Source organism: Homalodisca vitripennis, chromosome 4, assembly GCF_021130785.1.
Source record: "Homalodisca vitripennis isolate AUS2020 chromosome 4, UT_GWSS_2.1, whole genome shotgun sequence".
NCBI classification, from domain to species: Eukaryota; Metazoa; Arthropoda; class Insecta; order Hemiptera; family Cicadellidae; genus Homalodisca; species Homalodisca vitripennis.
The window spans coordinates 50432657-50445423 of record NC_060210.1 but is presented as its reverse complement, the minus strand read 5'-3'; the positions used below and the strand labels follow the sequence as shown (position 1 = coordinate 50445423).

The following is a 12767-nucleotide window of genomic DNA, read 5'->3' as shown; positions in this document are numbered from 1 at the left end:
GCACAAACATAAGCCCAAATCTAATAAAAACTTCAGTTATCTCGAACGGCCTTTCAGATCACACAGGACAATTAGCCACTATTAAAAAACTAAAAAAACTGCTTTACCGAAACAAAAACAAAGAGGAGAATTTTCAACAGCAACTCAATGGAAAGTTTCAAATCAACCCTAGCTAGACAAAAACGGGACACTGTCTATCAAACAGAAAACATTGATACAGCCTGTAATATGTTTCATTATATCATCCAAACAGCTCTTGAGAGCTCCTGCCCTTTGAAAACATCTAAGAATAAATGCTACAAGAACCAGATCAGGGACAACGAGTGTACAAGACTTAAAGATAGGTACATTCAAGCCTTAGAAAAAGAACAATGCACTGGACTCACTGTGGACAAAACAGAGACAGCAAACAGGAAAAAAGATTATGACATGAAGCTTAAAACCCCCAGAAAAGAATCTACAGCAGCACATATAAGCAATGCAGAAAACAACAACACTAAGAAAAGAACCACCAAAATGTCTTAAAAATGCACTGACCAACTGGCTACAAGAAAGACCATTTTATTCAGAGAATGAATTCTTAAATAATTTAATTTAATTAGAAACAAGATTTGTACTATTTTCAACTGAATATGTCAATAAAGAATTTGTCTATTGTCTAAGTCATCTATTGTGGTTTTAAATATATAAATTTCTAGTTTATCTTCCGTAAGAAATAAGAGAATTATATTGTTTTGAGATGATATGTATCTCACAAGACCAAGAAGAGATGTAACTGAAAAGTGTACTATTTGAAATACATGTATTTGACTTAACACTTACAAAATATGGCTGATTATTGTCAGAAAAAGTCTACTTTCACATTTTTTGAATTTCAGTTCTGTCAGCTGCGAGAAGACATGTTCAAGTCAAACATGCTATGTTGTTACATCATTTGGCTTTTCGTTGTCATTTGCCAATTCATCATTTTGAGCTGGTAAGTATGTAACATAAACTTATTTCTTCATACTAGACTGGTTGTAGTTATGAATTTCTTAATATTTCAATCTCATCAGAACTAAAACTTTTAAAATAAATTTAAATTATACATTATTATTTTTTCATAGATAACTCTGAGTTACAAATTATAGTGATAACTATTCAAAAGCATAACACCATATACCATAACCAAACTAACATATGATCGGAAGACCAAATTTCTTTTTTGGTCAAACGACTTTTATTTACATTAATTAAATTTGTATAAATGACATTAGCTGAATTTAATTTCAGTAAACATTGAATCACAAAATGTACTTGCTCCGCCGGGACTCGAACCTGGATCTCTCACTGGGTGAATATGCTACCATTACACAACAGATCCCTTACATTTTATGATTCAATTATTTAGTATTTGGGCGTATCTGTCACATATGCAGTTTTAAATAACCAAAATAACATATTATGATCGGAAGACCAAATACCTGTCAAATGACTTTTATTGACATTAATTAAATTTGTATATAAATGACATTAGCTGAATTTAATTTAACTTATTTTGTATTTGGTTGTATCTGTAAACCAGCATATATATATATATATATATATATATGAGGTGTGATCAAAAAGTTCCAGGACTTTTTATATACTATGGGAATGCAATGTCTCACAGCGATGCGGTTGGCAGCATTGTATTCCCTGACTCAACAGTAGTAACACAGCTGTTTTTGCAGATCAATCATAACATCACTGAAAGTAACATTAGCACAGTTTGTTTGAGATTAGTTTTATAGAGTTTGGCTATTTTTTTGTTTAAAGAAAATGAATGTGAAAGAAGAGCAACGTCTTTGTGTGAAGTTTTGTGTGAAACTGAACAAAACGTTTTCTGAAACCTTTTTGATGTTACAAGAGGCTTTTGGTTAAGAATTTCTAAGCCAATCATGCTGCCATCAGTGGTTCAAGAGGTTTAAAGATGGCCGAACATCCACAGATGACGATGCTCATTCCGGATGCCCTTCAACGTCAATCAATGATGACAATGTTGCTAAAGTGAACGCTCTCATACAATCAGACCGTCGACTAACAATCCGTGAAATGGCAGTATGAGTGTAACATTTCTTTTGGGTCATGTCAGGAAATTTTAACTGAAAAACTTCAAGTGCGTCATGTTGCAGCAAGGTTTGTGCCAAAACTGTTGACTGAAGACCAAAAACAACACCGAATTCATGTTTCTGAGGAACTTCTTCAAAAGGCAAATGACGACGAAAGCTTCTTTGATCATGTCATTACGGGAGACGAGACATGGGTTTTTTGGTTACGATGTGGAAACAAAAGCCCAATCCAATGGACATCAAAAGGGTCTCCAAGACCCAAGAAAGCATGTCAAATCAAATGTGAAGGTCATGCTTACGGTTTTCTTTGACTGTAAAGGTGTCGTCTACTATGAAATTGTTTTGTTTATCTTGAAACCCTCAGAAAATTGCGTAATGCTGTGAGCAGAAAGAGACCTGAGCTGTGGCAAAGTGGTGATTGGGTCCTTCACCATGACAATGCTCCTGTTCACTCTGCATTAGTTATCCGTGACTTTTGTGTAAAAAACGCAATGACTGTCATTCCTCAGCCCCCTTCTCACCTGACCTGGCTCCAGCAGACTTTTTTCTCTTCCTGAAGCTCAAGAGACCCCTGAAAGGACGAAGATTTCAAACATTTGACGAAATTAATGAAAAAACGACGGAGCTGCTAAACACCTTTACAAAAGAAGAGTGGAAACACCGGTGGGAAATGTATGTAGCTTCCCAAGGGGAGTACTTTGAATTAGACAAATTCGAATAACCTGTAAGTTGTATGAATAAATGTATAAAAATTCAGTTCTGGAACTTTTTGATCACACCTCGTGAGAAGCATACTTTTGTCAAAAGACAACTAATTTAGGTTTCATAATCGTCTTAAAATGTAAAGTAAAATATAAGACTACGGTACACTATCTCTTGTATTTGCACTGCAGCAGTTACCTCTCTTTTACATGCAATTTAGTATGTGTTGAACGTGTATGACCATTGCTGATTCGAGTGAATTATATTTCCAAGGCAAATGTCGAGTTTGCTTTGTTGACACAATCAAGAAAATAAGTAAAAAAGTTTATATTTATGACCATTAAAGATTGATATACAAGCCCATCTTAGTCCATTTTTGACAGAAGTAGGCGTCTCTGATCTGTGAGATATATATGATGCTGGATTAACAAGTTTTTTTTTAAAAATTAGTGATATGTCCTGAGTTTCCTGGTTGTCTTGGATCCTGGTAGTTTTTATCTAAATTCCTGGTTGCTTTGGTGAATTACACTAAGAAAAATCTTAGCAACTTATCCTTGATATGTAGAAAAAATTATTAGAAATACAATACCATTGGGAATGAGTGATTTATCCACCTCTTTCATATGTGAGATATGTGTGAACTAAACAGTTAGTTTGAGAGCTCAGAGCTAATTCTCTATCTATAAAGCCCAATTTTGTGATAATGATAGAAGTATTTCCTCTAAGAAAGAAAATGATGTCAGCCATCATGCCATGTCACTCTTACTCCATGGGTTTTAGCTGAGCATTAGCAAATGCTTTTATATTGGTCTTATGTGTGTAACCTTGATGGCAATGAGATAATAGCAAAATAAAGTTCACTCTGTACAAAAGACAACCACTCTACATGGGCTGCAGACTATATAATCATCTTCCAGAACAACTGATAAGAATGAGAGGACAAGACCTGAAGAGAGAGCTCAGTATATGGTTGACAGAATGACCCTACTACAGCCTAGCTGAGTTCTACAGTGATAATTGATTTCATTGTATATCAAGATAACCTATTTTATTGTACCATGTAACTCTCTGAAGTAACATATAAAGAGGGTCAAACGAATGAACCATGCAACTACCGCCCCATTTCACTAATATCAACCTTCTCAAAGATTCTAGAACGTGTCATCTTGAAAAGACTTCTAGGCCACCTGAATCAAAATGAACTTCTTACTCCAGACAGCATGGCTTCAAGAAGAATAAATCAACAACCACAGCAATAACTCAGCTAGTTGAATCTATTATCGACAAACTAGAAGAAGGTTGTATAGCCACAAGTATCTTCCTAGACTTCAGTAAGGCCTTTGACTGCCTAGAGCATGGCTTAGTAATTAAAAAACTCAGATCATTAGGAATTGAAGACAAAGAGGCAGACTGGTTCAAAAGCTACTTGAGCAACAGGAAACAACTCGTAGAGCTTACATCATCAAGCAACGGAATAATTCACAAAATAAAGTCGGAACTGTTACCAGTAACAAGAGGCGTACCTCAAGGATCTGTGCTTGGTCCAGTGCTTTACACTCTTTTGACAAATGACTTCCCACAATATCTGGAGAAATACTGCAAGGTTGTGATGTATGCTGATGACACTGCCCTTATTATTACTGAGAAAGACAAAGAACAACTTGACATCAATTCGTATATAGCTTTTGATATGGCAAAGCAATACTGCCATATCAATGATCTGGTACTAAATGAGAAGAAAACACAGCAGCTAATTTTCACTGCCTCCCGAAACCATCACAGGGGTCTCCCAGAGCTAGAGGTAACAACATCAACAAAATACCTAGGTCTGACTCTAGACAACAAACTATCCTGGGAGCCTCATGTGGATAAACTCTGCAAAAAACTTAGCTCCTGCCTTTATGTAGTACGACGAATTAAACAAATTAGCAATATAGATATGGGTAAATCAGCCTACCATTCTCTCTTTGAGTCCCACCTTAGATATGGATTAATTGTATGGGGAAGTACAACAGCAACAAATTTACAAAGAGTATTAGTAATACAAAAGAGAACCATCAGAGCTCTTACTGGACTGAGACCACGAGACAGTTGCAGGGAAGCCTTCAGAGAACTGAGGATTTTAACAGTAGTAGCTCTTTATATAATTGATACTATTTTGCACTCTGTAACAACTGGACAGACTAGAACTGGAGACCATCACAGCTACAACACAAGAAATAGACACCACTTTGCTCTTGAAACACACCACCTAAGTTTATATGAGAGGAAACCATCATACAAAGGAGCAATCTATTTCAACATTCTACCAGACTCACTGAAGAAAACACCAGCCAAACACCTGAAGAACTCACTCAAAAGTTGGTTTCTCCAGCAACCCTTCTACACTATTCAAGAGTTCATAAACTGGAAATCAATTGCATCATGAACTGATATTTTTAATTTTATGTTCTGTATGTCCTTTATTGTATTGACAAAAATTCTAAACTCAACGTTTATGAATAAAGAATATTGTCTATTGTCTATTGTCTAGTTAAAAACATTGTAATTTTACATTCTGTAAACTGTTTTTACACCTTTCTATTTCTCTATGAAATGACAAATAAAGAAATTGATTGATATAATTTCTCTTTTAGTCTGCCAGAGGGATATGAACATTCCTTTTCTGTGTGATATATGTCTGCCTATCTGACCACAGGCCATCTTGAGAATATATATACTTGAAATTTTACATGCAACCTTAGAGAAGCTTGTTACCATACTCCTATCTAGTCTTACACAGGATAGGATTGTTTGTTATATTTGTACTAAACTACTGAAGTACTAAATATCCAAGTGGTAACATGTTAAAAAATATGTTTTAATTTAAGGGAACTAGTAATTCTAGAGCAGAGTCCTATGAATGACACAATAATAGTAATAATCCATCATGTGCAGGTCCTGGCTACTGGTACTTGGACTGCTGGGTACTACAGTAGTCCTGAGTCTCGCCCTTGTGCTGGTGATGGCTGAGGAATTCCATCAGCTACCACTTTCTCTGCAAAAGATGTCCGGAGTTTTGGTGCAGAATCGCAACAGGCGGACTGCCTTTATCTGTCTAGTAGTCGCACTCATGTGTGTAGCTTCATCTCTTGGTTTGGTTAGTCTACTTTTATTTTATTTCTTTATTACATCTACACTGAGCTTACATTAATCACCAGAATCGTAACACTATATAGTGCCAATGGAATCTGTCGTTTTTATTTGTATTAATATACCAAATCCACTATGAACCAATACATTTTGCCATTACATCCAAAGGTTAATATGCCAAATACTTGCAACAAATATTAAAACTCCATCAGCTTGTAAAATCCTATAATTCAATAAATTAAAAGCATGCAAAACTACAAAACCAGTAAAATTGTATTTTAGTTTATCCATAATTTAACTAATTTAAATTGATAAAACAAACAAACCATTTGTAATCATCAATTTATATGGTATTATAGTTTGTTTAAACTTGCTTTGTGTTGAAATTCCATTTTGGTGATTACAAGTAGTACAGTACTTTAACTATCCCATCTGAAAAGGCATGGTGCTGTATAAGTGTAAATACTAAATATTAAAATGTTGCTTGCTGTCTTATGAGAATATGTATCTTCACACAGTATAGACCTGCAGTGAAGTTACTAATGAATTAAGATCATGATTAAAAATAAAAATCTATTTAAATGTAAAAATACATGAAATTAAGATTAATTGGTGGACCATTAGTAAGCTTTTCATTCGAAAGGTCAGAGAAATTTAATTTCTGTCTGTCTGTCTATCTGTCCACACAATATTTTAAGAACAAACTAATCCAATGACGAAGTTTTTGCTTGAAGCATAATTTCTGTATAAGCAATATCGAGTTAAATGATGATGCATATCAGTAAATGTGATTTGGCTGAGTGTTAATTAACATAATTTTATACTGGTCTAATGGGTAACCATGATGGCAATAAAAAAATCGAGAGTAATACATTTGTAAATAAACCGATTACAATAATATGACATTGAATACATTGATTAATTGAAATTGATTGTGATTGATTATAATGTGACATCTTGTGGCATAATAACACTTGAAATTTTGTATTCATCCTCAGCTCAGCAAAGCCTGTTACACAACACACGATGAGGCGTACTCCTACATTGTTCATTTACAGACAAGATTCATAAAATTATAAAAACTGGATAAAACAATTTATTACAATAACAGGTTGTAATGTTCATTGCCAAAATTTAAATATGCACTATGAATGCTTGATATAAATACTGTTAGTTACTCTGCCCACACACTTTGCAACATTTCCTGTGTTGTGGATTGCACGGTTCCTGTTATGACCGTCTTAAGGCTTTCAGGTCATAGGAGAGTATGAAACATTCTCTTTAACAAACACGTACAAGAAGAAACGGCAATCAGTTGAGTCTGGAGATCAATTGTGGTGATTAGTACAATTAAGGTCTATTTTTATTTCCAAAGCGCCCAATCCAAGGGTTTTAACCAAGCAACTAATGAAAAACATAACTGTATACAAACAAAATTATATACATACCCTTTCCATTGGTGCAACAATCAGCTGTTTAATTTATGCAAACCGAAGTACCCACAGTTTTGCAAATATTTTTTATATCACCTAAATAATTGCAGAGTAGCTAACTGCGCTCATATCAAACATTTGTTGCGGATATTAAAATTTGTGTTATGTACATTAAAATTTGTTGATGTAACATATTTTTATGCAGTGTTCGTGACTTTTTTTTGCAAAATAAACCTTAATTTTACACCATTATTTTTGAATAACTATATTCTAAAACCAGTAAGATGCAGATAATTTGTAAGTACTACTCTGTACTTTTAAGCGTAAATGAGGTAGTCACTTTGTGATAAAAAAAGTGGTCTTTGACTGTAATGCACATCAAATTCAATATTCAGAAACAAACTGTGAATTAGCTGATCTTTTAAGCAAATTATCACCCACTAATTTTATCGAAAAAGAGTCTCCATAACTTTTTAAAATAAACTTGTTACTTGAAAAGTAAAGCTAGCTGTTAAACTTTATACAAAATGAAGTGGGTGCTTAAATTATTTTTTGATCGTTGAGTTAAGCTCCTTTTCATTTCTTCTTTGTGGAATCCTGAACTGAACATGCAAATTGACTCAGCCCTTCCCAACATACCATTGTTATGTGTAAAATATTTTGTTGTTTCTTAATGCATCTCTTACTCTATCTGTAAATGTAAATTATGTAGGAAAATTGTAGAAAAATTACATATTTTGTCATTATTAGGTGTCAATAAGATTTGTTTTTGATAAGGTTTGTAAGTAATTATTTTACAGTACTTATTACATTTGTTACCTTCCACTTAGGAATGTTTAATTGTTTCAGTTTCTATTTTCTGATGATTTATTGATGTCGTCAAATGCTGTGACTCGTCAAGTGAGATCCATTGGACAACATCAGTTACCCAACAGTTTTGTTTTAAGTGTGTATCAAGAAAAGTTCAACAGGACAGGAGGTGACAAGTTACCTCTACTTAAAAATGAGTACAAATATTTGAGGAAAAAAGCAAAATTATTAAAAGACTTTAACATCAAACTTAAGAAAAGTAAATTTGAGGGACAAAACGTTTTAAATATAGACTTAAGTGCTAGTACTAAAAAGACTCAAGAAAATGTAAATTTAGAAATAAAAAGACTGCAAAGCAAAGATTTGATTCTTCCAGAAAAAAATATTGGCGATCTGGAAAAAGGGGACTTCCTCAATCGGTTTACCAGAAGCAATGGAGATGACACTTCAAGACTGAAAGAACAAATCATTAGTGATTCCGATTTACTAAGTAACAATAGAACTTCAGAACGATCTAATTTGTTTAACGGGTTGTGTATTCACCCTGAGTACTTAGTCTTTACATGGGTCATGTGTTTAGTTGCCCTGGCAACCACACTCAAGCTCTACTTCCTCATCAAGACACTTCTCGCTTTCTTCATGGTCACCTTTTATGCACTTCTAGTCATCATGGGATATCCCAGTACTTTCATCAACTATCCAGAATCAAAGTTAGTATTCCAGTTCAATGTATGTTACAAGTTTAAAATACTACTAATTGTATATTGTTTGTGTGTAACATGACTCATTAACAAGAGTTCATTATAAAGTATGTAATTTAAAATAATTTTAATCTATACCAATAATATTTAACAGAATCAAGCAAGTCAGTGATGGACCCAATAATGTCTAAAACAGTAGCCCAAATACTTAAAAGCTGTACTGTTAGTTTTAATTTTTACCCCTTATTAATAAGGGTTATTTAAGTTTAGTTTTTTACAATTGATTTATATTTGTGGCTAGGAACAAAATGTCAAAATTTTGTTTAAATTGTTATTTAACTTCATAAATGTTCTTTGCCGTCATTATTTTACTTATTAATTTAACTTGATCAAATTGAATTTTTGTACTATATTGATTATATGTTTTTATTTTTTTTCTATAGAATTTGATTATGTATCCTAAACTAATCCATCTTGGCTTCATTTTCAATTGCTATTTGAATTAAGGAAGAATTTGTTTGTATGGAGAACATTTTTTTCATATGGGTTAAAACTGCTGAATACAAGCATTTAAGATTGTTATCACTGTTCTTTCTACTGACATTGGACTTTGTCCTTAAATAAAGTTATGATATGGACCTGTTGATTAATACTAATATAATATTAATATAGTTTTGGAAAGATTATTATGGTTTGATGATTCACAAAACAATCAAGTATTATTGTATTGGGGCAAAATTTCATTTTGGAGGAATCTACCATATTGTTATCCACAAAATGACTGAGGTATATCATTATAATTTTTTTATTATCATGGTATATTGCATACTAGGAAACATTATTGACAGTTATGAGTTTATATGCATAATTACCTTAAAATTCATACTCATCATATTCTTCAATCCTTAAATTTTTAAATATTTAGTGGGTCTATCCCTTCTAAGTACACATCCATACTGTTATTGTGTGTTATGAAATATTTCTAGATATAATATTGTATTTGTGTACCTTCTTAATTTAATTATGGCTGAATTGAATTGACTCAAAACTTTTATGGTACAATATTCCAGATAAAATATAAACAGCTGCTCTTGCTACAAGATGCAAACAATTTAACACATTCACACCTATGTGGGGCCCCACTCACTCTTTCTTAAAACCCGGTGTGTTACTCTAGAGACCCACGCCTTATTATTACCTCAGTCCGGTGTGGGGCTCTAGAGTATGATGATTTGTATGGTGAGTTTACTCAGCCAGATTTCCAATAGACTTATCAAATGTATCATACAGCATTTTGGAATAGCTTTAATGCTTTTTACACAAAAAACTGTTTAACGATTTTTTGACAAATATAGTGCAAAATACATTTGGCATATTAAAAAATAAATAAAATCACAATCGTTGTGAACTTGTTAAAATTTGTTATTTCTATTTTGCATTTCTATATCTTCTTACTTACGTTGTATCTTTCTATATATTTAAAACATGTTGTAATTGAGTAATTTATTACAATCTTAATGCTTATTTTTCTCTTAGGCTCAAGATCCCACTCACATATCAGATGCTGCTGCTTCTTATTGTGTTCTTGACGCTTGTGGCTTATCATGCCCGACTGGTGGAGGTCACTTCCAGACTGGATTTCCTGTGGAAGCGAGAGGCACAGCGAGAACTGTCAGAGATGCGTGAGACACGACGCAACAACCGGCAACTATTGCGGAACATTTTGCCTGACCATGTTGCCAATCATTTTCTTACACAGGATAGGCAAGCTGAGGTAAATATTCATATAGTTTTATATATTATCCTCCTCAATTCAGTTTATTATACTTTTGTTACATTTGTAATAGTTTACCTGGATAAAAAAATTTAACCGGACCAAATAGAAAATATTTACTACTTTTATATAACTTCAAAAAAGAGGAGGTTATACAATCCAACCTATTTATGTATTCCTTTTTGTTATGTAATCTACCAGTTTTCCGAAACTAATAAAACCATTTGGGTGAAACATTTTTAATGGAATAGGGCTGCCTTATATTAGCCTCACTTAAGTTTTATTATACATTGGATAAGTATCTGACCAGGCAATCACTTTGGAAGTGTTACATATAAAACCATATGGAGAAACTAGACATTGCAAATTGCGGAGATGTGATTTTCATACAACTATTATTACTTGCCTCAGATTTGCAAGGAAACTTTCATGTTTGGCTTCAGAATGATGTCCCTATTGCAGGCAATATATAAAACTGTCTTGAAATAAAGAGACAGGATTGACTGCAGAGTTTGAAATATTCTAAATCAATGTAAGTAATCTCAAAGTTACTTTGGGAAGTTTCCTAGTCTATATCAGGGTTCCAGAAAAAGCTCCTATTGGAGTACTTTGAAACATGACATGGAGCAATGAGACAGGATAAGAAACTGAATTGTAGCTTTCTTCCAATACCCACATCTTACATCACATATGCTACGGTATATACCATTGTTCAGGGTAATGGATCAAATGATTTCCATATTTGAGACAATGTTGAATTCCTGTTGGAGCAATGAGTCAGGATTGTGTGAAGAGATTGGGATTTTCAAATTCATTAAATGACATTAAATCGTGCTGTGTTGAGTATCCTAGTATATATCAGGGTTCCAGAAAATGCTTTTGTAAGTGTCCTTTGAATCACGAGATGGAACAACGTTACGCAATGAGGTGCGAAGATGTAATTTCCTTCCAATGATCATAACTTATCTCACAGATGATTACTGGAATGAGCAATTTTTGTAGAAACCAGCACTTACCCCAAAAAATGATTTTCTATACACTTCCAATTCCTTGTGCTTAATAGTACTTAATCTTCAGTAAATATCAAAAAGGGTAAGGTTGATTGGAATTGGTGCGGAGGGGGGGAGGGTAAAAATAAAAAAAGAGAAATGAAAAGTAATAGTAATATAACAAAATATGTTTTATTCCAAACTGGTTTTTATTTTGAATATTAATTTAATTTTAACAAGTTAATAATAAGTCACAAATATGTGATGATAAAATCAAGTGAAATATTTGTGGTGATATTGCTTAAAAGTACATATATGTAAAAATTCTTTGAAAATGAAAAATTCTTTATTTTTTACAGGCAAAGTTAGGGCCGCATGGCCCTTTCTTACACTTAACCTGTTGCAATGTAAAATTTAAAACATTAATAATAAATATTACCTAAGAATAAAACAAAACATAATAAAGATAATAAAATAAAGAAATAATTACATTTACACAAAGTAGTGAAATTAATGCAATATTTTAACGTGTAATAATTAAAATTTAACACATTAATAAATTAACCATCTCTACTATTCTTAAAACATAATATAAATTTATATTTTTAATATACAAATAAATTAAAGTATTTATTGCTAAATGAACTTTTTCACACACAATCTCACATTCATCCCTCTGCCAGTGTCACGCCCACAGCATCTCAGACCGGAACTGCCCCGGCTAACCGTTCAAGATACATATCTTTCAGTTTCGCCACAAACCGGGAACTGCTATCGATGGAAGTAATTGTTTGGGGAAGGGCATTCCACAACCTACAAGCCATTACATGGAATGACTTATCAAACACTGCAGTCCTATGCTGAGGCATTCTCAAAATGTATGAGCCAGAGCGAGTGCTTCCTACACCTACATGAGACACAGATTTAAAATATTCAGAAAAATATCTTGGAAAACCAAATTTCAATATTGAATGAACTAGTTTTAAAATTTTGATGGATCTTTGATCTTTTAATTTTAGAATATTTGACTGAATATAGTACGGTGTGATGTGCTGCTCCCGTCTCACATCGTAAACGTAACGTATACAGTAGTTTTGAGTTCTTTGCAGCTTCTCACTCAGCACTATGGTCATATC

General features: G+C 33.1%; 1 protein-coding gene across 1 annotated transcript in view; it reads left to right on the top strand.

The window, feature by feature from the left end:
• LOC124359305 (adenylate cyclase type 8) overlaps nt 1-12767 on the top strand; it is a 212209-nt gene that overhangs the window by 168949 nt on the left and 30493 nt on the right. The window contains 4 exon segments of the mRNA XM_046811933.1: nt 879-976; nt 5730-5931; nt 8207-8877; nt 10405-10642. Of these exon segments, the coding sequence (XP_046667889.1) occupies nt 879-976; nt 5730-5931; nt 8207-8877; nt 10405-10642 (1209 nt within the window).